This window comes from Hydra vulgaris, chromosome 03 (assembly GCF_038396675.1).
Source record: "Hydra vulgaris chromosome 03, alternate assembly HydraT2T_AEP".
NCBI classification, from domain to species: Eukaryota; Metazoa; Cnidaria; class Hydrozoa; order Anthoathecata; family Hydridae; genus Hydra; species Hydra vulgaris.
Window position 1 is genome coordinate 3,482,203 of NC_088922.1, and position 27,798 is coordinate 3,510,000.

Genomic DNA, 27,798 nt, shown 5'->3' on the forward strand with positions numbered 1-27,798 from the left:
AGTTATTAAAAATATAAATAAAAATAAACAACTAGAATTGAGAAAAGTTATTAAAATACCGTTTCTTTTCAAAGGTTTCATTTCATTGATTATTTTGTATATCCTTAGAAATTAATATCTTTTAAACAAATGTTAGTCGATTAATATCATTATAACAAAGGCTAGTGAATATTTACTTTCTATGTTTTATTGCAAAAAGAAGCAAAAGAAGTTTAACAGTTGGTGTTTTCAATAGCTTTCAACTTAGTGTTTTCAACAGGTGTTTCCAAAACTTTACAATTATCAATCTAACTTAAAACATAAAACTATTTGCCGAACCATACATCCGTACGGTTCGCGTAAAAACGTTTTTTAACGTTTGCTTATATTTCTTTGTACTTAGTTTTCTGCATTTTTCAATTAAAAAACAAAAGGAAATACTGGTATCTAACTGTACTTTTTAATGATGCTTGCGTAACGTTCGCAGTAAACGTGGATCGAAACATCCGGTCTTAGTAAGATCCTGTCGACTATATAAACTCTAATTATGGTTAAAACTAACTCTGTTCAACCTAAACCCTCATCACAAAACACTAAAACTAGCAACCAGACAAAAACTTCTGAAATGTCTAACAGTGATAATAATAAAAAATTGAAATTAGTTTCTGAATCAGGTTCCGGTGTAACAGGATTCCAACTATTTATTTTCTTCTTGGCATCTACATCACTTGCAATAAACGCTGCTTTTATATATGGATTGATTCCGATTCAAGGTTATTTTTCTTTTTCTTTGCCTAATTTTTATTGTTTATGCAGTAATCTAATTGTTAGAGTCTGTTTTTATTTTATGTTTTTATTATATGGATGTGAAAACTAAATATTTATTTATAATTTAGTCATTAAAATAATTTAGTAACTTTTCAGTTAGTAAGTGTAGGAAAAATTAATAAAAAAATAAAAAAATAAAAAAAAAACTTTGCATCATTTTTTTTATTATTGTTTGATTTTTCATGTTAAACATACTTTTTAAAATGTAAAATTTTGTAATGAGAAAAACTAATTAAAAGCTATTTTTTTTCTTTATTAATTCTGAGTTGTGCTTTTGTTTAAATGCCATAAATTACATATTACACTGCTATTCTAAGGCATAGTAATTTCAATATGAAAATTTTTTGTTCAAAATCTAATAAAAATGATTACAAATGCTGATAAATTTGGCATCTTATAACATTCAAGTGGAACATTAAATCAATTCCAATATGTCCTGCTTTGTTTACAATGCATATCAATTAAGCTAATGGTTTCATTTCTAAATAAAACGCATATATTGTTCACAACAATAACAATGCAAGCCCTTTGTCAAATAGACAACTGTATAATTATTTCACAAATCGAAAATTCTGCAGTATAGAGGTATTAAAATAACAAGTTTCAAAAAGAACTGTTGCTTTCTACAAAACTTGCAATGAAGAAAATATAATCTTAGTTTGTAATACTGTGCAACTTAACACAAATCAGGTAATAAGTAGAGCATTGTTTATATGATGTCAATGTATCACAATTTGGTTATGGTAGAAACAAGAAATTCTAAAATCGATAACAAAATAAAACATAAAACATCAGCGGTCAAGTCATTCATTATGCACATGGTTAGGGTGGATTAGGTTGACCAGAAACTATACCAAATTTAGTTTCCTGTAAAATCCTACAAGTGGTATAAAATGCCTTTTTGTCTAATTTTTCAGTTTTTTTAAAATTTGAAAAAACTTTATTTATGTCATACAGCCAGAAACATCTTCTCCATGGTTTTTTTACTGAGTAATATCAAGGTAACATTTTTACTAACCTCAGAGGTCGAGTGTAAGCTTTGTGTTGTTGTTTGAGATGATTTGGATGGACTTTCTGGCAGGCTCTTTGCTTTAATGCAGGGGCTCTCAACATTTTCTTTCCCATTTCCCAAGCTATATATCATAAAATTTAAACCCCTTAGTTTCAAAATTTATTACTAGATGTAACATTTTTTTTAATGTATTTTTTATTCAAAGGGAATATGTTTTACTAAATGTATTTTTGAGTAGACTATTTGCAAAAATTGTTAAGCAATTTAATTACACAAAAATATTTTATCTTACTTAGTTTATGTATGATACAAAAACTACTCAATGTGAATTATGTCTCAGCCCTCAGATTTATGGTTGATTTGACCCTAGTTTTGACCGTAACAACACCATAACAATATAGAAACCGTTTTTTGATGTTGTTATATTTAAGAATGTTAAATTATATTCAACACCATAATAATATAGAAACCGATTTTGGATGTTGTTATATTTGATAATGTTTAATTATATTCAAGTGCAAACACCTTATACTCGAGTGGTTTGAGTCAAATCTTTTTTTTACACCTTATACTTGAATGGTTTGAGTCAAAAAAGAGGATTATAATAAATATAAAAAAACTATTTTATATTTATTATAATCCTTTTTTTTTTTTATTCATGTCTTTATTTTTTTTTTATATAAATTGTTATTATAAAAATAATTATATGGAAATTTATTAATATAAGTTTTATGTAAAATTAAATTATGTGAAATAGTTAATAATCTGAAAAAGTTAACTCTATGTGAAATATAATTAGCTTTATTGAAATTGAATAATAAGATTCTAATTTTTATTAATTTTATATTTTCTTCATATTCAGGGTGTACTGGACCAGCAGGTTTGAAAGGCGAAAAGGGTACACGATATTTTCCTTAATCATTTTTATTAGGCTTATGTTTTAATCTTTATTATCGAATATTATTTGAGCTTAATTGCAGGCTTGGTCGGGAAGCAGGATCAATCGCTCTCGATTACTGACCACGGAAATAATATTTAGTTGTGAAGAACTGGACAGTTTTTTTAGTTGTTTTAAGAACATTTCAAAAAACAAACAAAATTAATTAGACCAATAAGAGACAATTACAAAAAAAATAAACTAGGAAAAGAAAATAACTTTTAATGCCAAAAAACTTAAAGCAAAATAAATTACGTTTAGAAAAAATATTTTCGTAAATATTTGTTCTAAATATTTTGCTCTTTTATAATTTTGTTTATAAAATTAAGCGACATTTTCTATATAAAGTATCATCTTATCATTGCTTAATAAGGAAACAAATGTTCTTTTATTTATCAAAGATTATAATGTAATTTTTATTAATATGTCTTATTTCCAGTGCTGGATTAAGGAGGGTTTAGGTTAGAGGGGCTATAGCTCCGGGCTCCGCAATATTCTCCTCGAAATAGTCAAGAAGACCTTTTTTTTGTCATTTTTATGCTGTGGCACATAAAAAAGGCCTCCAAAATAAAAATAGCGAAAATAATTATAATACTAATTTTTACAATATATAACTACAATAATAAACTTTATAACATAAAAATAATAATGTTAATAATAATAATAATAATAATAATAATAATGGTATTAATAGTATTGTTAATAATAGTAGTAATTATAATAATAATAATAAGAAGAAGAAGAAGAAGAAGAAGAAGAAGAAGAAGAAGAAGAAGAAGAAGAAGAAGAAGAAGAAGAAGAAGAAGAAGAAGAAGAAGAAGAAGAAGAAGAAGAAGAAGAAGAAGAAGAAGAAGAAGAAGAAGAAGAAGAAGAAGAAGAAGAAGATAAAGAAGAAGAAGATGAAGAAGAAAATAATAATAATACTATAAATAATAACAACAATAAATATAATTTAGATATCAATAATAGTAATAATTATAAAAATTTATACTGTAACAACAATAATATTACAATAATAGTATTACAACAACAATGACAGTAATAAAAATAATTATTATTATAACAACAAAACACTAATAATAACAATAATAATTACTATAATAATAATAACAGTATTAATATTAGTTATAATAGTTAAAAGTAGTTAATAATAGTAGTATAATATTTATAATAATAACAATAAGCAATAGTAATGACAATAAAATATATTATAGAAATTATAAACATTGACTGTATTTTTTTAATAAAAAGTAGAATAAACTGGTTTTAAAGGTTGAGAATGAATTGAGAACTTTGAGTTCATTAAGAAGGTTGTTCCAAGTTTTAATGCTTTGATATTTTATAGATTTGTGCCCATAATTATGAGAGCGGTGTTTAGATACAGACAGGTTTAAATTACTATTGGAATGAAGGTGATTTCTTTTCCGATAGTGACAATACTTGTGTATTGTCACTATCGGAAAAGAAATTGATGAAAGTTAAAGGTAGACAAAATTAACCGTTTAAAAGTTAAAAATAGTCATATAGTTTTAATACTTTGAAAGTTAGGTAGATTCACATTAGGATTAAAATTAATATTTTGGAAATTAATAGTTTTTAAAGCTTTGTTTTGGAGACAGGATAACCCAATAAAAGCTAGTTGATGGGACTGCCCCCATACTTGGCATGCATATCTGCAGATGTGGCTCTGAGAGTGAGCCATAGTATTAAAGTAATAATTTGTTTGATAATATATTCTTAAAACAATTTATGCTAGAAATCTCAAAAACAAATCTTGAATAATACAATTTTTAAAACATTTCAACAGAATACTCTAGAACTTTATTTCGCTTATTCAGCGTATTTTTTGAACTAATAGAATTAGTTTGTTTGTAGATTTGGTGGATTTTTAGTGTTTGCGAATATTCTTTTTATTCTTTCACACCAAGACATTCAAGTTTTTGTATGTTTTCATGTATATCCGAAAACAAAATTTTTTTGTTTTATTGGAGATACATGAACTTGAATGTTCTCAAAATGACTAGAAAATCTGGCAAGTTTTTTGCAGCTAAATATTATTTCCGTGGTTAGTAATTGAGAGCGATTGCTCCCGCTTCCTGACCAATTCTGTAAAGGATATTATATTTTTTACAGTCTGACACTTTGTCATAATATATATTTTTATTAGGTGAAACTGGACCACCTGGTGCACAAGGTATTCCAGGTAACCATTAAAATCATTTTTATTTATACCTTATTAATATGAAAACTTTATATAATAATTAGTAAATAAGTAAAATCTTGAAATCATGAAAACCTTATATAATAAATTAATAAATAAGTAAAATCTTGAGGCTAATCCAATTTTTTTTTTGTGGTGCAACATAAAAGTTATTGAAAACGCATAAAAATCGCATTAACACATAAAAGTTTTATAAGCAAATGTATTTTTGTATCTTGTTTACTTGAATTATCATGCTAGCTCAAATTATCATAACTGGTTATTAAATTTAGGATTACTCTGCTTAATTTGATATTAACATTTTAAAATTTTTATATAAACTTTTTGCAATAATATTTAGGCCCCACAGGTCCAATTGGTGAAGTAGGTCCAAGAGGTTTTCCTGGCATTCAAGGTGAACCAGGTGAGATTTTATGGTAGTTAAGATTAAATCTTAGTATTTTAATCAAAACTTGATTAAAATTGTTTTTTGACAATCATTTAAGACCTACATTGAATAATTTTGAAAAGCATTTTTTTAATATTTAAGTCCCATTAAATGCATAAGGTAGTAGACCATTAATAAAATAAAATCCTTCAAAAATTACATTATGGATATTATTCACTAAATCGATTAAAGTTTTCTTTTAAATGATAAAATTTAAAATTTTTGGTTACAGAAATTTGTTCCTGGAAACCCAAAATATCATCTACTATTTGTGTTATTAACTTGAAATTTTTCAAATTTATTTATAATACGATAAAGAAGATCCTGTACCAATATAAAAAAAATATATTGAACAGATTTTTTTTAATTAAAAAAACACAAGATCAAAAAATAAGATGTTTTAACCATATTTGGACTTTAAAATATTTAAAGAATGGTGTTATTATAATGTCATAAGTAAGAACATCAATTAAAAAAAAAGAAAATTTCATGGAAATCGATTAAGAAAATCTTGAAATATTCTGTGCGAAGGTGTAAATTTTAGATAGGATAAATGTGGGGAGTGATACAGAAAACAGCAACTATAGTTAGAAAATTCAATAAAACCCATGTAGCCAAAATGAACCATATGTATCAATCAATAAACAAAAAGTAGTTTCAGAGTTGCAATCACCACATCTGGTTTTTTATATTTAAAAAAAAAATACTATAATTTGATATAATTTCCTTTTTAGCTATATAGCAACAAAATAAGCCAAGTCTTTCTACAAAAAATAAAAAAACTTGCTTAAGTTGCTTTATTAAAAAATGAAATTCCTAATTTACAATAGCAATATTACTTGAAAAATTTATTATTGAAAAAATGATTTTTTTGATTTTTAATAGTTGTCATTTTAAATTCTGTGTATAGTTTGGACCAACCTCACATAAACTCTAGAGTTTTCATATTATTTATATTTACTTCCCCAAAGCTGAGGGCTACTACAGTCAAGGAGGTGAATTTTATTGTGGTTAAAACCCTCTCTCAACTCTTAAACATTGAAACATGAACCTTGACAAATAAGGCCACTGCGCAGAGTAACAAGTTTAATGTGGTACTAATAGGGACATGGTAGGGATCAAACTCTGTACTTCTTGCTTACGAAGCAACTGCTACACCACTACCCCTTTATTTATTTGGGTGGACACTTTCCTTATATATTTTGAACACCTTAATTTTAAAAATGCTGACTTGAATCTAAACAGATTTTTTAGAAAAAGAAGAAAGAAAAAAAATAATAATAAAAAAAGCTTTTCTCATCTATTAATTAGTAGATAGTAATTGCTCAAGCTCTCAATCGATGTATGCTAAATGTTTATGGCCAATGAGTTAATTTTCTCCAAAACATTAATATTTTTATGTTCAATTTTTATTCAGAATATTTTAATCCAAACTTTTGTTATTTTATTTGAAATAAAAGAACTTGCATGTTAAATAATTTTTTTAAACTGATTTTTTCCTATTTACATCTTCTACTAATTTTTTTGATATTTAAATATTTAATTTATATATTTAGGTGTTCCTGGTAAAGATGGAGAAAGAGGTTGTATAATTTGATTGTTCAAGTTATAATTAAATTTATCTTATTTAGTTAAAAGAAATTTATTTTTAAATTGTTTAAATACTATTTTATTATTAATTGTATTATTTTTATTATATATCATACTATTAACTTATATATATTTTATACTATTTATTTCATAAATTAATAAATATATCACAGAACTCGAATTAAATGTATTGCAAATTGAATTAATTTGTTTCACACATTAACGATAATTTTTTTCTTAAAAAAGATGTTTTTGCAATTCTTTTGGTTTTTTTTTTTTTTTTTTTCTTTTCTTTTTTATTTAGCATATTTTTTCAGCCATTTTTAAAAGTAATGTTTTTGTCTAAGTTTTTTTATTAGGGGTCATAAAGTACATCACACTAAATTTATATTTTGAATAGAGGTATGATTATTTGCATATTTTTATTCAACATTAAGCGCTTTTGAATTTAAATTTAAGTTATTTTAAATCTCTGCGTTTAAGCCAATAATATTTTAAAGTTATATTTAGTTTGATTTACTGAATGGATAAAAGTACATCACAGTAAATTTATAAACTAAATTAAAATAACCAGTTAAGTTGCTACAGTAACATATAGTTACTCAACTATTAAATTTACTTAATATACTCCATAATAAAAGTAGCCATACAAATAACCATATAATATAATAGCCATATAAATGTTTCTATTTATACCTTATATGTTGTTAACACATAATATAAGCTTCTAACTAAAAACTATTTTAACAAGAAATTTCGAATAGAATACAAAAAACGCGATACATTTTTTTTTATATATTCATTTTATTTAAAGCTATGTCAAGAATAAACATTTTCTATAAATACACAAGTGTTTTTCGGATTTAAAAAAAAAAAAAATATTTTAACAGAGAATTTTAATCTTCTAAAATTCTCTCATACAAGTAATTTTGCGATAGAAATTTGATATTAAAAAAAATAATAATAATAGAAATTTAAAAGAATTTTAATGTTCAATAATTATAAATTTAATTGCAGCGGGGTCTGTAATACCCAGTGGCATAGTATAGATCATTCCTAAAAGTTAAACACATATCTAACTACCGTAACAATATCAGATTTAAAACAGTGCTGGTGACCAAGAAAATTTTGTTTAAGCTGTTAACATTTTGAATCGTTGTTTTGTTTTGTTTCTTGAAAATAGATGTTAAAGTAGAAACAAAATCAAATTATAAAAAATTTAAATTGAAAAAATAAATTATTTTGCTTCTGTTCAAAGAAATTTTTTTCCATAAAAATAATTTAAGCGTATACTTAAACTTAATGAAATATAATTTGAGAAAATTGAATTATTAATTAAACAATTCTATTTTTTTAATCTGTTTTATTTTAAATGCGTTTTATGTTATCAATGTTAAAAACAGTTAATTTTATAGAACAGCAATAATAACAAGTGTCACAAGTGGCTGTTTTACATTAGCATAAGCTCTTTATATTGTCAAAACTATTTCATAGATTTTTTAATTATTGCTTTATAGTTTATTACAATAACAATTCAATACTCTTAACACATGTTTAATTGTCAGCATGAAGGTATTAAATAGTTTTCTATAACTAATTAAAATGGTTTAAATATTGTAATATTTGCAGTTTTACTTTTACCTTTTTACATTTTTAAGTATCACGTTAGGTAAAAAGAATTACTAAAAGGAATATTATAATAGTATTAAATATGTCATTTGCTCATTACATTATAAATTGCTCATTACGCTATAACTGCAACTTAAACTTTAAGTTATAAGTTAAGCTATAAGTTATAACAGTTACTTATGCTATTTTTAACTCTGCCAAATGAAAAAATTATTAAATACTTAAATATGAGAGATTTTATGTTAAAAAAATTGCAGTTGGGAATTAATGTAGAAAAGATACAATTTTATACTAACATAAACCCCCTTTACCGCAAAGTGGTGCCAGGGATAAATAGAGGTGCAGGGGTTAAAAATTTTTTTTTTTCGCCAATTAATTTTTTTGCATTAATTCGAGGCCTGTATTAGTTATAAATATTTATTAAAAATATATTATACTTTGTTATTTATTTTACTATTGCTTTTTTTGCAGGTGAAGCTGGACTGAATGGGGAACCAGGTATTATCTTAATTGTGTGTATTTGTAGGGTTGAATTTTTTAACTCGGGAAAATTTCCAGAAATTTTTAAAAAAAGATAAGTTATTTTATAATTAATGGGTAAAATTTTGCCTTTTTTAATATTTTGTTGAATTTTTTTAATTTTAATTTTAAGTAGCAACTATGATAATTTGTTTTCGAATTTTTCTAAAACTGTTTTATCCTGTTATTTGCTAAGTATTGATAATTGCCATAGCAACCTTATTAACATCCTTATTGCATCCCCACCTTATTAACAAGCCAATATAATAGATATTAAAAAATGCCCCATCCCCTAAAGGGAATGGGGCATTTTTCAATATCTATTATATTGTCCTAATTATAATAAAATATGTTATTGAAAACTGTAAAATTATATATAAAAAGATTTGATAGCATTTTTATAGTATTTTACAATTTTTTCTTTATTTAAAGACGTTATTGATTAATGAAAGGCAAAAAGTAAAGAAAATTTTTTCGCTCAATTTGAATTATTTAAAGATATTATTAGCAATAAAAATAAAGAACTAATGATTTGAAGGTCATTAATTCCACCGCTATGTTTAAATAAGTGCTTTTTACTTGTGTCTCACTCACTCATGGCACTTTTGACCTAATAAGACAATAAATTAATAAGTGAGGAGGGGGTTAAATGCATAAAAAATTCCAAGTAGTTTCTTAAAAATAATTTAAAAAAGGTCTTTTAAAACTAAAATTCATCCGACTGAATTGTGTCAAATGACTAAAACTTGAAAATCACCTTCTTTGTTGGGATAGAACACCCCCTTTCCCCTGACACCCTCTTTCCTGCATTTTTCGCTTGTGGGTCTATTATTTTATACTTTTTGTTGAAATATTTAAAGAATACCCAAATACTACGATGATTAAACTAGGGATGTACTGGAATTCTGGCCGGAATTTGTGTCTTATAGATCAATTCGCTTCTGGCTAGAATTAAAAAAAAATTTATGACATGTGGCACAGGCTGTGTAAATAAATCAAAAAATCATTATCCTACAGAGCAAGGAAGAACTATAGGTAAATCTAGGTAAAAAATACAAATGTAATTTTTGCAAATGTATTTGCTGTACTACTATTTCTGCAGATAAAATTACATTTTTATTTTTTACATAGGTTTACCTATAGTTCTGCATTGGTCTCTAGGATTATGATTTTTTTATTTATTTATACAGCCTGTCACATGTCATAAAAAAGATTTTTTTTTTTAAATTCAAGCCAGAAGCGATTTGATCTAAAAGACACAAATTCCAGTCGGAATTCCAGTGCATCCCTAGATTAAATGCATATTTTTGAAACAAAGAAATGAATTTTATAAAACTATGTTACTAAAAGTTTATTGCAATAAAATTGTTTTGAAATTTTCTGAAAATCTTGAGCAAAATTTCCGGAAATTTTCCAGAAATTTTCAACCCTATGTATGTGTGTATCATTTTCATTGTTTTAGTTTATTGATTTTGGGCTTGCGTGGGTTAGATAATAATCATGATGTTTATTTAATATATATATATATATATATATATATATATATATATATATATATATATATATATATATATATATATATATATATATATATATATATATATATATATATATATATAAAGAGAGAGAGAGAGAGAGAGAGAGAGAGAGAGAGAGAGAGAGAGAGAGAGAGAGAGATATTTAGTATCTTTCCTTCTTAGCTGAAGCTTTTTCATATCATTTCTTCATATTTTTTACAAATATTTTCAAATTGTTCTTGTTACTTCATAGTTGTTTTTCTCCTGTTATCTATTTATTAAATTTCATAGTTCTAATAATATAATAAAGCAACTTTAAAATTTTTTTAGGTAAAACTGGATTACCCGGAACACCAGGTAATTGATTTAGTTCAGAAAAGAAATTTATTTTAAAATAATAAAATATTTAACTTGATGAAATGTCTGTATTTTTCAATTTCAATTTTAAAAATCAGCAAAATTTAGCCATGGTAAAAGATAATGTCATAGTAGCCTATATTTAGATAGTAGGTAAAAACTGGCTTGACACAGAATACATTATATTTAAAAACAGGGATATTCTAGACCGTTTTCTACAGCGCTGATTGTATTTAGACGCTGCCCTATTTGGCACCAAAATTCAAAATTAGTTTTTTTTGTTGTTGTTTTCTTAAAAACGCCTACATTCAGCAATATTTCTGCTAAATATCGCTGCAGGGGGGGGTACTGCCACCCAAATTATTTTCCTAGAACAGCCCCTAAAAAGTTTTTTTAAATAAACAGTTGTTTTTGTTTTAACAAATCTAAATGATTTTCTTGCATGTTGATATTATTAGGACACCAAAAAACTGATGTTTCAATATTGTTTTAAATTGTTTTCCTGCATACTCCAAATAAATCAAAGTTTGTGTTTCCTAGTTATAGCGGCGACAGCGAAGTGTAACAGCAGTTTTAAAAATGGTTGCCACCTAAGTAGTTGCTTTTTTTTGGTCTTTTGGAGTTTTGAAAATTTTTAGTTCTGACAGTTTAAATAAAGTATAAGTCTTTGAGTTTTAATGAATAATAAAAATATTTGTACTGCTTTAATTTTACCTGATTTTATTTTATCTATAAAAGGACACTTAATTGAAGTAATAGAGTATTTGCAATTGATTATGGTTCTGCTTAGAGAGGTTAACTTGAACATTAAATTTTAGTTTTTTATAATTAACTTCGGCAACATATTTCTAGTAAAATTAAATACTGAAACATAGGAATTATGTACATTATTTTGATATCTCATGTTTTAAAATTTAATTAGCTACAGTTGATTTTATATTTTGTGTCCACTTTTTTTCACACAAATTTTTCAACAACATCCTTGATTTAATGAATTATGTTAGTTTTAGATATTGTATTTATATTGTTTTCAATTATCGTCTGAGTTTAGTATAATAAATGTTTTGTATAATTGCAAAAAATTAAAATTAATTATATATCAACATTTTTTGTCATCATATATTTGCATAATTGGCTTTACAAATCAAAAAATTAATTTGTTTGTAGGGGCTCCTGGAAGAGATGGAAAAGATGGTGTCCAGGGTATGCTTATTGTGTTTTAGTTGTTATTAATAACTGCAGTATATAAGTACGTACTTGTTTTTGAATAAGAACTAATGCTATGTTTAAGTGTCAATTCTGAAACACTTCTGAGTTTGAAAATACAAATAAAATTTTATTTTTCTAAAAAAGATACTTAACTATATTAATTCTAGTACACATTTGTACACATTAGAACTTGGGTTTTGTATTATTTATGGATATATTACACATTATATATAAAAATACTTGCTACTTTTAAGTATCTATAAATACCTTTTATTTAAGTTTTAAATCTTTTAATGGTATTTTCATATAAATGGATTCAGCATAGATTGTATCATAATTTTTTTTCTCATTAAGATTAAGTATTAGCTCTGTTTTTAAAAGTTTTTGTTGAAAAAAACCGCAACAACAATAAAAATGATAAAATTAATGATAAATTTTAAAGTTTGATTATGTTTGAAGTTTGACTATCATGTGTGGCTAGCTTTTGAGGTTTGTCTATTTACATTTTGTTAATTAACTCTCAAAGTGCTCAGTAAAAAAAACAACAGATTGCATTAAAAATTGTGTTTAAATTTGGCAGCAAACAGAAATCACACACCCGTTTGTTTTTTCTCTGTGAAGTGAAAAGTATTACTAATTAATTTTATACACTTTATATACATGCATAGGTATACATTAATAAACTGATTGTTCAAAGCCATAATTGTAGCCTAACACGCTTTAAGGGACAAAAAAATAATAAAAATATATTTAAGAGAGTTATAAGGATTATAAGAGTTATAAGGATTATAAGAGTTATAAGAGAGTTATAAGGATTGATTATGCCAATTCAAATTTAAGTTTAGGTAAACTGAATTTTTCATTTAATTGAGTTGATAGAAAAAGATTTATTATACATATGATGATTTGGTGTGTATCTGGTTAAGACAAATTATTTATCATATGATTTTAAACTTCAGGACCAGCTGGTAAAGATGGAGCTCAAGGACCTCAAGGTAACAACTTTTATTCAGTTTTATTTACTGAAATATTAAATAAATTTAATATTACATTTTTTATTATCATTTAACAAATTAATTTCTTTCTTTTCTCTACATATGTATAAATGAATAAAAATATGTTCTTTTGATTATTAATTCTGATTATAAATTCTTTTGATTATTATTTTAAAATTGCAGCTTTGCAAATGATAATAATTTTTTGCTTTTAAAAAGTTAAAAAAAAATAAATATATTACAAACAAAAAGTATAAGGGGAAAGTCAGGTAGCCCGAACACTTAAGGAAAAATTGATTGTACACATGTACTAACAGAAAACAAAATTTCAAAAGACTTTTTAAGTATAAACAGTTATTGATTAAATTAGAAACAAAAAAAATAATTATTGCGTACTCAATAATATACTAAACATTAGAGGAAAAATGTTAAGGAGTAGCCCCGGACACATAGTTTAACCATTTTTCCTATTTTTTACCCGTGTAGCACAGATAATATGATTAATTGGCATTGGACTATTCTCAACATATTAAAAATTCTTTTTCAGTTCTTTTTGCCAATGTTCATAACGTTGCACTTCTCTTTGTTTAATTCCGTAAACCATATACTTGTCCATTCAACTAACTTATTGATATCATTTTGCAAACTGATTGTATCCGAAATATTTTTATTGGTTTTATTAGCTTGCCATCATCAGCGTAAAGTTTGCATATACATTTTAGTGTTTCCATTATGTTGTTGCTGAATATTGAATAAAAGAGACCATGACAATGAAACTTCTTATTACTATATTACTTTGAACATTAATACTTATAATAATTAAATAAAAAACTTCTTCTATAGATATAAGTCGCTTATTAATTTTCAATATAATATATTGTGGCAGATTATACCCTGTTAAATATATTTATATATATATTTGATGTAATATAATTATATTAAATATATTTATACTTGATAATGTTGTCAAGTATATTTATTCTTATTAACAAGGGTCTAAACCCCCTCAAAATATTATTTTGAAAAAATTAATAGTTATATCCATTGAATAAATTTTCTATTTAATTATTAAAAAATTAACTAATTATAAGATTTTGTTTAGAGTTGTAACATGTAACAATTAATGTAGTTTCATTTTTATGAATTATAATCATTATAACAAAACAAACAGACAAACAAAAATTAAAATATCAAAAATGGTACTTCTCTATATATAAAAGGCAATGTTTGTAAGTTTGATGTTAGCTATAGGCGTCAACATCTCTGGAACAATCAATACCAAACTTGGCACAGGCTCTAAGTAGGCCTGTGCAGTGGTTTTGGCCAGGTTTGGGCCATTAGCTGCCCCTCCGGCCCCAAGGTTTTCCCAGACATTCAAAGAAAGTATTCCCAGACATTCAAAGAAAGTTTCCCAGATATTCAAAGAAAGTATTTAAACAATTTAACTCACATTAAGCGCAATGAAATTTGGAAACGATAAATTTGGTCAAGTTTAAGTGTGACAGAAACTCGCGCGAAACACCGCATAATCCAGCTGGTATAAAATAAAATTTAATTTGTTTTTAGCTGAATTTTTTTTTTTAAACTCAGTAATTATTTTTGTTATTGTTTGTTATGAGAAAATGTCTAAATAAATATTCTTGTGTTTGCCAGATGATAAAGAAAAGTTTTATTTAATTTTTTTTTATGATGTTCTTTTTTTATGCACCATATAACATCTTTTTTTTCTTTTGCTGAACATTTAAATGGGAATGTTAATAAAAATTTTCTTTAATGCCTTAATGCTTTAATGCCTACATAATTGGCTGGCCATTTTACGAAAAGGGTTAAAAATCATTTTGAATTATTTTTAATGCATCTCATTTAACATCTGATGAGGCTGGTGGTACTTTTATACAGTATAGCATCAAGTTTCTTAAACCATTCTGCAAGTCTCCAGTCATACTATTTTTAATAAGATATATATATATATTTTTTTTTTTGTTAGGTTTTTTAATGCTGCGCATTTTTATTATTGATTGGTTTTAGCATAAGTCTTTTTATATCGAGCAGTATTTTTTTTGTGCGTATCTGATATAAACAATCTTTCAATGGAATCCTTTTTTAAATTATAAAAAACAAGCTTTTGAAACAAAGATAAAATAAATTCAAAGAAATACTTTTGAATTTTAAGAAATGTAATTTTATCAAATTAATTGTTGAAAAAGTATAATAAAATTTTTGAAAAAACAGTCCATGTGATAAAAAATATTGAGATAGTGAGGGTCTAGACATTAAGAGGATGGTCATAACAAGTATGTAATGCCTAGGGACCAGAAAAAAGTTCATATAATATATTCTTGATATTAATTATAATTATTAAGTCAAGTGTACCTTGATATGACCAATTTTAAACTAAGGTAGTTTTTAATTAGTTTTCAGTTGATAAACTGACAGTATATATAACTATGTAACTGGTTCTTAAGTTATTTTGTTTTTGAACCTCTCTTATATCTTGTTCATGAAAATTAACTATATATTTCTAATAACTGTATATTGTCCTTATTAGTTATTGAGATTTTTTTTACTGTTAAAGTTTCTAAACTATGTTAAAGAAAATTCTTTTTATTTATTTATTTAATTTTATTTATTTAAGTTACTTTTTTATGTTTGTTTTACATTGAACTGTTTTGTTCATTTATTTAAAGTTACAAATCAATAATTCTTTTTCATCCTGTTACAAAAGTGCCTAATGTGCTTATAACTGTATATAAATGCATTGCTAGATAAACAAAGCAATGCATTTATAAATTGAACTTGATAGTTCAATCTATAAATGCTTTCATTTAAAAAATGGATCTTGATAGTTCTATTAAATTAAAAATATTTTTATTTTTTCATTTTATAGGTCTACCTGGAAAAGATGGAAAAGATGGTAGTCAGGGTATATTTTAAATAAAATTTTGTGATGATGTTATATTTCAGAAGATAATATAACGTTATGCAAATGCATAAGGGATATGACTATTTTTAAAAGTTTATCTCCATTTTATTTTTTTCTGCAAAAATCAAGAAAATGCTAATCGCAAGTGAAAACTTTTTTTAAATGTCATGCTTCAAGTCACTGTGGGTGCTTGACATGGTGAGTGCCATATATTACCAAAAATATATTTTATAAAATTGCATTACAAAATGTTCTTTAAGAAAATTATATTAAAATAGGATTATTTATGAAATCTCTGTAAAATTTCACTTTTTAAACCCAAGTTGATAAACAGGGAGAAAAGTATTTTTGGTGATTTATGGCACCCACCATGTCCTCAGGTGACTTTTTTTGAAAGTTGACACTTTTCTATGGTATTTTCTGTTTAAACATATTTATCCTCCTTATTTTAGCATTGTGAATGAAAATTATCAATAAAATATTTTTAGTCATATACTTAAAATGCATATATTATACTTTATTTGTATATATTTATAAATATTATTATGCATTATATATGCAACTCTCAGAACTAGGAAAATTGAGGTCGGCAATAATTTGCCGACCTCATTCTTTTAGAGATTGAGGCGGCAAAAAAAAATTAATACAAAGGTCTTACTATAAAACATCGAAATGAAGTTGGCAATTTTTTGCCAACCGCAAACACTTTTAGGTCGGCATTGCCAAATGCTGACCCTAATTCCAAGGGTTATATATGCATGCTATAAATGTATTCCAAGTTATTTTAATTTAGGACCAGTTGGAAAAGATGGACCACAGGGACCTCAAGGTGTGATATTTTGATATTATATTATATTTACTTATGTTATATTTCTTTTGTGCTTTTCTTATACTTGCATTACATTAATTAATTTAAACATGTAAAAAAATAGTAATTTGTTTACATGTTTAAAATTTAGGTCCTCCTGGAATAAATGGAAAAGATGGAAGTCAAGGTAAATTATTTAAATTGATATACATGAAGCTAAAGCTCGATTTTAAATACAGAAATAACTATCTACTTAAACTCTCAGTCTTTCTAGTAAGGCTCACAGTATGGTTCTAATAATATGGTTTGTGGTACACACATCACTTTATACCTTATTAACTTCAGGCGCCTTTTTTAGTGTTACGCTATAAACATTCTATGTGGCTTTACAATTTAAAAAAGATGTTTAAATGCTAAATATATATAAATATAGCATGTGGAGACTTTAAAATTCAAAATATTAATGTTTTGAAGTTATTTATTACAAGTATAACTTAAAATAATTTTCTCTTAAAGTTAAAATTTTGTAGATTTTTAGTTTTTTTAAATTAAGTTTACTTATTCAAGTTACATTTTTTTATGCAGGTTTTAAAAATTTTCAAATTGTTGAAAATGTCTAAAGTCATGGTTGACCACTTAAAAAAAATCTTTAAATTTTGAAATATAAGGTTTTACATATAATGAGAATGTATTTTAAAAATATGTATACTAAAATTGTTTTTTAATATTTTTACTGTTAATGATATGCTACTTTAATTTGCCAGGCGCTATACTAGACTGTTTTCAACAATGTCAATCGTATTTGGGCAAATTAAAAATTTAGGGCCTTTTTTTTTAATGTTTTTTATGCCAAATTTTTTTTTTGTGTGCAAAAAAAGACATTCATTCAGCAATATTTCCTCTAAATTTCTCCAGGAGGGAGATTTTAATTTTACTGGTGGTGAAATCCATTGTTATTTATTTCATATTTAATTGAAGTTTTTATTTGACTAAGAACATTTTTTTCTCTTACTGCTTCGATTTTATTTATTTTTTCCTCTAAATTTTATTTTACTATTTTCTTGTTGCAGAGAAAAAGCGTTTCATAGATCTATTCAATATAACATTTTTTAAGACGACATCATAAGAGTTATATCTATTATGTTAATATCACAAACTATTTATAATATTTGACAATTATTTTCCTGGGGTAAACTTTGTTACTGTTTAAAAAAAATAGTAATAAAAACAATTTTGTAATAAAATTTTATTTAAACTTTGAATAATAAAGTAAAATCTTAAAAACATTTCAAAAAAAGCTTCATTTGTTCTTGAATTAATGAAAAGCTTCGTGCATGAGAGTTATTTTAATGTCAGTCATAAATTTCAACTTTAGTAAAAAAGACCAAGATTTAGATCAAAGTTATTTAAAAGTAATGGTCTAGTGGTAACACTTTTAACTAGATCTTTATCTATAAGTAATATATTTTTATTTATATATTTTGATATAAGTATTGAATTGACAACATTTAGTTAAAAGGTTCAATATGTTTCACAAATGGTACGCAGTGGTCAGGAATGCTTGAAAATGCGAAATAATTCAAAAATACTAGTTTTTAGAAACAAAGACCAGAAATTCAATTTTTCTAATTTTTTTTTTTTTTTTTTTTACAAATTTGGCCAATTTTGAAAACGATCTGGCATCCTTTACTCTCTGTGACTTTCAAGTTAATCCCTTTACACTGAGCTTTTTTTAAGAATAATTTTGCTGCATATTAGCTCCAAATTTGTAAAACTGGAATCAACAAATTAAAAAATTAAGCCTTAAACAGTAAAAAATATTTTGATATCTTTCAGTTTCTATAATTTAGTTTCTACCCTGGCTCTTTTAATGGGACTAAATGTAATTATTCAGTGCACTAGATAGAAATTACTCCAAGTATACTTTCTTGAAGGTTTGAAAATTATTAAGTCATAAAAATTGAGTTTGTTTTTAAAAGTTAATATTTTTGAATTATTTCACATTTTCAAGCATTTTTGACCACTGTGTGGTCATTTGCAAAAAGTCAGAAAGTTACTAAAAAAATAATAAAGTTAAAGAGTTAAAGTAGGAGAAACTTAAATAAAGTTTTAAAAACCATAAAAGTTTAAAAAATTTATTTACAAACAATAGTTGATTTTATTAATTATTTTGACTAACAGGACCTCCTGGTAGAGATGGAAAAGATGGAAATCCAGGTTAGATGTATTTTTACATTTTAGATTTTAAAAATGCCTCAAGTAAAAATTTTTTATGTGTTTTCGCTATAATTTTTGTTTATTAAGTAATTATATTTATGGGTTGTTTTTTTTTTTCAAAGTTTTATAGAATAAGTGCATCAATGCATGGCTACATGCATAAATTGACTGACATCTGCCTTATTCTCAGAGGAGTGTACATACATTGACTGATTTTTAAGGACTAGGGATAGGTGCAGAGGAGTGTATATGCATTGACTGAAGGGTTTTGGTTTTAACAGGAACTCATTTAATGAATAGTAAATTTTTTCTAGTTCTATATATAGAGAGTAGTTTTTTAAGTAATACATACTATTATTTTGTCGTCAGAAACTGTTACATTATATTTGTTTTACTCCTTTTTTTTTCATCTTTGTCACTTATCTTCATCAAAAATTCTCATCTTTGAAATCAAAAATTCTCATCTTTGTCACTTTGTCACTTATCTTCATCAAAAATTTCTCACTAAATTCATTACTTTAAAAGTGAATATTTGCTCATGCATTAATTTGCAGCCGTAGAAGCAATTTTTACTCACAGCGGCTAAATTTTCAGTGGCAAAAGACTAGTATTTTTATTATTTATTATTTTTTAGGTTTTTAATATTTTTTATAAAATTTATGATTATATAATACATCGAACTGACTGATTTGACCAGTTATACAACATTTTATTTCCATTTAGAGTACCCTTCTTTATATAAATATTTTTTAAATTCTGATTGAATGGCTCTACAAATCTGCTATGTGTTTTTCACCTTTCCTATGTCTGCCTGACTGTTGGTCATCTCTTATATTGATCTCTTATTATTGTTCATCTCTTATATTCATCTCTTATTATTGTGTCACAGGACCAAAAACATGATTATAACATTTTACTTTTTGATTAAATATCAGGACCTGACTGATTTTACTAGTTCCTAATATAGAGTATTAATATTAGTTCCTAACATATAGAGTATAATATATAGTTGAATGTTTAAAATAAATTTTTGCATTATTCCAAGTTAGTCTCAAAAAAATTACATGCATATTTCAAGTATAATTTTTTGTTGTTTTTCACAATTTTTTCTTTTAAGATGTTTTTTATGTTTTAATTTTTTTTTTTTTTAATTTGAATTAATTTAAATAGGTTTAAATGGCAAAGATGGTGCACAAGGACCACAGGGTAAGGTTTGCTGTTTTAAATAGCCCTGTTTTTTAAAAAATATTTTAAATTGGTAAAACAGTCTTAGTTAAAGATTAAAACTTGTATATATTTTAAATGAAGTATATCTCGACTAAGGTTATTTTTAAGCTTTTTTAATGTGTTTCAATGTGCGATAGTGTTATTACCTTTTTTGATCTTATAATTTTATTCAAGCATTAGCATAGGAATTTTTAAAAAATTTTAATCTCGACTCGTTTTTTTAATTAACAGTGTGTTTAAAGTTTAACTTAGTTTTTAACTAAGTGTTTATAATTATTTATTATACAGGACTTGCAGGATTAAATGGTGCACCAGGTATGTTATAGTTTGTACGCTTGTTTTTGGTTGTAAATACTAGTTTCTAGTCTTTTATGTGTAAAAGTAATATTTTTTGTGTGTTCATAATATTTTTTTAATTTGTATGATGAAATCTAAATATGAAAAAATATTGAAAATATTGAACAAAATTTTGTATTATTGTTCAATTTTGAAACTTTTTTTTCGGAAACAAAGTATTTATAATTCATATCCAAGTCAAACTCCAAATTTTTTTTGTCCTTAAGAATGCAGTTGTATTTTTTAATAGTAAGGTTTTATATAAATATGTTAATTTTAAGGTAAAGATGGTGCTACTGGCATTCAAGGTAATGTGTTTTTATTTCACTAGAAATATTTAATGCAGTATCAGTGCAGTGTCATTGTTATGATATTGATACTTTTGCAACATGTTTTGTAAATCTTCCTGTTAAGTTCTTGTTTTTTTTAATTTCAAGCATTACATAAAAATAAAAACATTTCATAAACATAACAAAAAAATTTATTTATTACTTCAATTTTAATAATAATTTTTTTTAAATAAATTTTAATTTAATAATATTAGTTAAAGAAATTCAGGAACCTTTAAACCTAACTTAAAAAAAATAATGCAAAAACAAAACTAATTAAATATAAAAATATTGTGACTCCAAAGTACCTAAAATTGGTATCAAAATAAGCTATGTGATATGATGCAAAGATTAGTTTAATTTTTTCAATATAATTTGAGATACAAAAAACAAAGCAAACTTTGCTTATTCTTGAACCAAGGCAAGCTTTCTTTTGCCTAAAACCTTTGCCTCAAATAAAATTGAAATTTTATTATCAGAAACTACTGTAGTAACTTGTACAAAAATGATTTTGAATATTTCATAACTAGTTTAGCTGGTAGGCAAAAATACAACAAATAATTAAACCTGAAACAATCAAAACTTGACCTTTAATTTATAGTATTATTTTTCAAAATCATTTTAAATTAATTGATTCATAAGCTTTAACATTTGTGACTTGCAAAAAGGTATCAGTAGTTATTCTCACTGTTTCTCATGGTGTTAACTAATTTTTCAGTTTCTTCCAACCATCACCCCCACCACCCCTGAGCTTATTAGAACTCCTCTTGTTCATATATAAAAAATAGGTAAAAACATGTACGATATAATTTTTAATATATATCAATATCACAATGTTGCAATGTTGACGAAGTGATTGCAATGATTGCTATGTTGTGATTATCTCAATCCTAATATTTAGATTGATTTTAAATTTAAATGTTATTTATGTTATCGTTATGTTTATGTTATATTTTTATCGTTATGTTATGTTATATTTTTTTATTTTTTAATAAACAGGAGTCAAAGGAGAAACGGGACCACAAGGACCTGCTGGACCACAAGGACCTGCTGGGCCACAAGGAATTCAAGGAACACCTGGCATTCCTGGACCTTCTGGGCCTCCTGGTGTGTCTGGTCCTGGTAATATTTAATATTATTCAATTTAAGTTTAACTTTAATTGATGTTTTCCCATATATTTGAGCTTCATTTTTGTATATTAGTTTTTGATAGATTTATTTTATATAGTAAATAATTTAAACTGACATCAATTAACAGTTAGTTTATTACTTGTTTTGTTTTTTAATTTTATTGCAAAAGCAAGTAAAAACAGGAACATCATTTATTAAAAGAAACTTTTTAGTTATAGTTTTTGCAGGTTTATTAAAAGGGATTACAAAACCTCATCCCAATTACTAACAAATTACTAACTAAGTCAAAAACCTTCATCCCAATTACTAACATTTTGTAGTTGGAAAATTTTAAAAATATTACAAAATATTCTATTAAATTTTTAAAAGTTCACTCAACAAAATAAGTTTTGTAAAATTGCATGTTCATTTGTTATTTTTTTTTTTTTTTGTTGAGTTTTTCTTACATAACAATAAAAATAATTTGATTTAGTTTTATAAAATATGAATACCGGTTTTACAATAGCATACACTACTGCTACAATTAGATATGCATGACTATTTTTAAGTAAGCTCCCAAATTAAAACTTCTGTAAAGGTCAGTGCAATGCAGTCTTACACTCCAGTAGGTAAAAGGAAATATTTGTTAAAACTTTTGTTTGGTAATTTCACTTAGAAAAGATAAAACAATGTAATTCATCCCTGGCTTTGATAAATGTTTAAAGATGTAATGTAGTAGTTGTTTCAGTTGAGAAATCTTTTAAAGTGTTAAACCTTTTTAAGTGTTAAAAATGGGGTAGTGGTGTAGTGTTAGAGCATTTATTTCTTAAACAAATATTTGGTTCGAAAAAGTTCAATCTTCTCCACGTCTCTCTATGCAGACTATGCAACTCTATGCAGAAACCTTGTTCATCCAGATTAATTGCATAGGTTGATTGTTTTGGTTTAGAGTTGAGGAGTTAAGAGAGGGTCTTAACCACAATAAAGAAGTCACCTCGACTGTAGTGACCTCCACGGCCTTAGAGAGGTGAATAACATTAAAAAAAGACTTTTTTAATCTTAAACTCTTCATTTTAATTCTTAACTAATAATTATTTGTTAATCAGTTTTTGGCATCAATAATTTTTGCTATTTTATAGTTAAGTTTATTTATATCATGTTTTTCATGTGGACACTAGGTTAAAAATTTCTAGACAGAAAAAAGGTTTTCTGTATCAGAAATAGATTATTTAATGCCTATATATACAGTAAGAAAAAGCTAATAAAATAAGAAAATTTCTTAGTTTTAAAAAAAGATCATCCAAAAACTGATATACGTTATAATTATTATACATTATACATCTTTACTGTTTTACTGTTAGTTATTCTTCGTTAGCATTTGCTGAAATACATTCTGACTTATTTGAACTTTGTTGTATATTAACAGCTTCTTAGAAATATTATTCAACTATAAAAAAATTATTAACAAAAACATTAACTTGAATAGAATTCAAATTATTAGTTTTGATAAAGTTTGGCATGCTGGTCTTCTCCATAAACTCTCTTCTTACTGTGTATAAGGTACCATCTTTAAGATTATTGAATCCTTCCTTACCAGTTGTAATATAAAAGTTGTCATCGATGGACAGCACTCTTCTTTATATCCTGTAACTTCAGGGGTTCTTCAAGGTTCTATCCTTGGCACTATACTCTTTTTAATTTGAATTAATGATTTTCCAGATATTCTCACATCTAAGGTGGCATTGTTTGCTGATGATACTACCATTTATTCTTATCTTGAATAAGGAGCCAACACTCTGATCGTTTGGAGTGGGCATTTGAGCTTGAAAAGGATCTCACTTCTGCTACAGCATAGGGCTCTCAGTGGCGGGTGAACTTTAACTCGATTTTTCCTTCGTCTTTTAGGATTAATTCTTCCGATCTTTCTTAGAAATCATATATCAACTTGATTGCAAGTTTAACATCTGCTAAGGTTGCATCTCTTTATTGTGCTTGCCACTTTCTTACTCCGGATTCTATTTTTTATCTCTATAAGTCTTAAATCTGTCCTTGTATGAAATACTGTTGCCATATCTGGGGTACATCTCCCAATGATACCCTTTCTCTTTTAGACAGGGTGCAAAAACGCATGGTGAACATTGTTGGATCCGCTCTTGCCAACCTCTAACCATTATCATATCATCGAAATACTGCTTTTCTTTCTTTTCTATAAATACTATAATGGGAACTTCTCTAAAGAGCTAGTGTCTCTTGTGCCATCTACTAAAATTCATTCCCATGTTACTCGTTATTTAATTAAGTCTCATCATTTTACTGTGACTGTTCCTAAGTGCTCCAAAATTTCTTATTCATCCAATTTTTTTTCTAGACTATCAGTCCTTTGGAGTTCGCTTCCTTCATCTTGTTCTCCTGATTCATATAATTTGCGATCTTTTAAGTCATCTGTTAATCGTTATCTTGCTCTATAAATTTCGTCTTTTCTCTTCCAGTAACTTCCAACTCCAATAGTGGTTGTTTGCAGCCTTCTTGGAAGTAAAGATGTTGAAGGAAAAAAAACTTTTAAAAAATTTTCGAAATTGTTTGCTTAAATATTAATTTTAGAAATTTTAAAAGAAAAAACAAAGTTTAATGCACTTTTTGTTATTATTCACTGATAGTTAAAAACCACATACTAGTGCAAGGATAGTATTTAACAAGTAGTGTTGTAAGTTGCATCAGCCTCAAAAGCAAAATCAAAATATTACATTCGTCTACATTTTTCAACGTTAATTTAAGAGTATAAATGTTACTAAGATGATGCAAATAATATATTTTTATTTAATTTAAATAATAAATAGAAAATTTTCCTGCAAGAAATCAGGTTTGAATCCTCTGATCACTCTGTCAGCTTTCTCTTTGTTCTTTTTTTATCCTTCTCTTTCTAAAGGCGCTTTTTTTCTTATTCTCTTACTTAGTTAACTTTGTGACTTGTTTTCTAGACAACCCTAATCACCTACTTTGACTCCTTAATTTGTGTCTTGACCCTAGCTTGTGTTCAGTTTCTTCTTGCTCTCAGTTAAGTGAGTCACAGCAAGTTATTAAATTGCTATTTTTTTTTTTATTTTTTTTTACTTTTTATTATCTTATAACTTTTGTAGCTTTAGTTGAGTAACAAGTAATTTTTAAATAAAATTAATTAATTTTTATTTAATTTTATGTATTAATTTACGTGTATTAATGTGCAATATCCTATAAATCTGCATAAAGTTGATATTTAAAATGTGCTAAGATTTACTATCCTAATAAGAATAACTTTGTTAGTACCTTAATAAATATAGTTTGATTAGTTTCATGATGATGATTAGTTATTATAATGTCAATTACTGACAAACTTTTATTGTTGCATTTTTCTGTAAAACCATTTTTTTTACAACACACAAATGAAAACATTTTAATAACTTCTAAGATAGATTACCCATAATAATTTTTGTTCTGTCAATTTTGTTTTTAGTAATAAATCACTCTGTTAATTTAACAGAGGTAAACAATCTGTTATTTTTTTAACAGAATGTTTTAGAGTTAACATATATATATATTTTTTTTTTTTTTTTTTTTAGAAAAATAAAATCAACTAAGAAGAATTTTCGAATGGAAATTATTTTTTTATTTTCATTGTTTTAATTTTTGGCTTCACTGTACTAAAGCTTATTTAAATGTTTTTATTGCTTTCTTTTTCTCAACTAATTTTTCTATTGTAATAGAATTTTCTTTTTTCAATACTAATTTTTCTACTTTAATAGAATCTTTTTCTTTGATCCTAAGCGAGTTTCTTTTCATGTTTTTTTTTTTGCATAAATTTGTTTTTACTAGTGTTACCGTTTACTATATATTGCTAATATACTATTGTTAGAGTTGGCATAAAATTGTATTTGTATTGTTTTTAAAGTTTATAGTGTATATTTATAGAATTTCTAATAACATATATCTAAATAGTAACTATGAAAAATTGTTTAGTTGACAAAAAGCATTATATAGCAATTAGTTTTTCAGAGTTTTTTTAAATTTTGGTAAATGAGTAGTTAAAAAGAAGATATTAGATTTTGAAAATTTTGAAAATTTTTTGAGACAAATTTATTTGTTATATTTTTTGTTTATCTAGTGAATTATTTAATTGAAATAAACTTTTGAAATAAATTAAGAATATTTCTTCTCTAATTATTTTACTTTTTTCGTTTTATTTTTATATATTTGATTTACATTAACTATAAATGTTATTCCTATAAGTATGGCAATCATTTTATTGTCTGTCAGTACATTTGTTTTTACACACACGCACATATATACAGTTTTTACACACACACACATATACTATTCTAGAATGTTTTCGACAGCGTCAACTGTATATATGTGCCAATTTGGGCTCAGCCCAAATTAAAATTTGAGGACCTCTTTTTTTTTTATGTTTTTAACTCCAAATATTGTTTTTTTTGCGATAATAGGCCGGTATTCAGCAATATTTTTTCTAAATTTACTCCGGGATGGGGGGTACCGCTGTCCAAATTTTTTTTCTAGATTAGCCCCTGATATACACACAGGGGTCGAAATAAGTGCCAGTCATCAGTGCCGCCAGATCATTTTTGAGACCTGTCTGGTTACTTTGATATAGAATTTTAAAAAGCAAAATGGTTATTTTATTTACTTTAATACTTTGATATTTTTTTAAATAAAAAGTTCAAACTGCAGTTTTTATATAAAAATGGTGGGTTAGAGATAATTATTAAAATCATTTTAAAATGTTTTTATATACATGTAGAGTTAACAACTTTATTATAACTGTGGAACTATAGTGTGGACCAGTGTAATTTGGTTTGTATACTCAAAAGTTGTTTGTGAGAATGAAAATCCATCAAGTTGGATAAAGAATGGTTTTGTCTTTTGAGTGAATCAAAATATGGGATTTGCAATTAAAAAATAGTATAAAACGACAGGTGGTTTGGCTCAAGTTTAAATTAAAATATACTTAAGTTACAGATATTTTAACATTTTAGATATTTTAAGCTGTTTAGGGGCAACCAACTATTTTTTCTGACGAAATGAACAATAGTTGGTTGTCCTCCTCTCTAGTGGGTCTTAAGAAATGTTCAATAGGCGGTCCAATGTAATGTCCAACACCTATTTCGGTGTATGTATATATATATATATATATATATATATATATATATATATATATATATATATATATATATATATATATATATATGTATATATATATATATATATATATATGTATATATATATATATATATATATATATATATATATATATATATATATATATATATATATATATATATATAAATTATGTTAGTGTATTTTACAAATAGACACTCAATGTTCTTAAAGAACAGAGCAATAATAAATTAGTAAAAAACACTTATCTAACTTTTTTCTTCAACTTGAAGTCTCACCATTGCTGGATCATCAGGAAGAGTTCTCTTCCTGATGATCCAGCTATGGTGAAACTTCAAGTTGAAGAAAAAAATTAGATAAGTGATTTTTACTAATTTATATTTATATGTATATATGTATATATATATATATATATATATATATATATATATATATATATATATATATATATATATATAT

General features: G+C 25.3%; 2 protein-coding genes across 5 annotated transcripts in view; both read left to right on the forward strand.

Moving 5' to 3' along the window:
• Positions 1 to 439: 439 nt before the first annotated feature.
• Positions 440 to 26,364, forward strand: LOC136077870 (collagen alpha-1(II) chain-like). Of its 4 annotated transcripts, none has more exons than XM_065792078.1 (18): positions 440 to 752; positions 2,682 to 2,717; positions 4,924 to 4,959; positions 5,318 to 5,380; positions 6,961 to 6,987; positions 9,095 to 9,121; positions 10,990 to 11,016; positions 12,184 to 12,219; positions 13,185 to 13,220; positions 16,108 to 16,143; positions 16,937 to 16,972; positions 17,103 to 17,138; positions 19,133 to 19,168; positions 20,339 to 20,374; positions 20,684 to 20,710; positions 21,013 to 21,039; positions 22,060 to 22,182; positions 25,767 to 26,364. In XM_065792078.1, the coding sequence occupies exons 1-18, from the start codon at positions 527 to 529 to the stop codon at positions 25,772 to 25,774; spliced, it is 879 nt and encodes a 292-aa protein (XP_065648150.1). In that variant the 5' UTR covers positions 440 to 526; the 3' UTR covers positions 25,775 to 26,364. The 4 variants fall into 4 exon arrangements, with proteins under 4 accessions (XP_065648150.1, XP_065648151.1, XP_065648153.1 ...); XM_065792079.1 differs by having other exon boundaries at positions 442 to 752; positions 16,108 to 16,134; positions 25,767 to 25,932; XM_065792081.1 differs by lacking the exon at positions 16,108 to 16,143 and having other exon boundaries at positions 442 to 752; positions 25,767 to 25,932.
• Positions 26,365 to 26,960: 596 nt separating this feature from the next.
• The window catches only part of LOC100204973 (protein SON), a 36,351-nt gene continuing 35,513 nt past the window's right edge, over positions 26,961 to 27,798 (forward strand). Inside the window, exon 1 of the mRNA XM_065792082.1 lies at positions 26,961 to 27,137. The gene's annotated coding sequence lies outside the window, so the exon portion shown is untranslated. The remainder of the gene's footprint in view (positions 27,138 to 27,798) is intronic.

Excerpts from the sequence above, each read along its gene's own strand:
- LOC136077870 (XM_065792078.1), top strand. The coding sequence starts at position 527 with ATGGTTAAAACTAACTCTGTTCAACCTAAACCCTCATCACAAAACACT. Across the intron at positions 753-2,681 it reads TGGATTGATTCCGATTCAAG|GGTGTACTGGACCAGCAGGT; the intron begins GTTATTTTTCTT and ends CTTCATATTCAG. Across the intron at positions 16,144-16,936 it reads TGGAAAAGATGGTAGTCAGG|GACCAGTTGGAAAAGATGGA; the intron begins GTATATTTTAAA and ends ATTTTAATTTAG.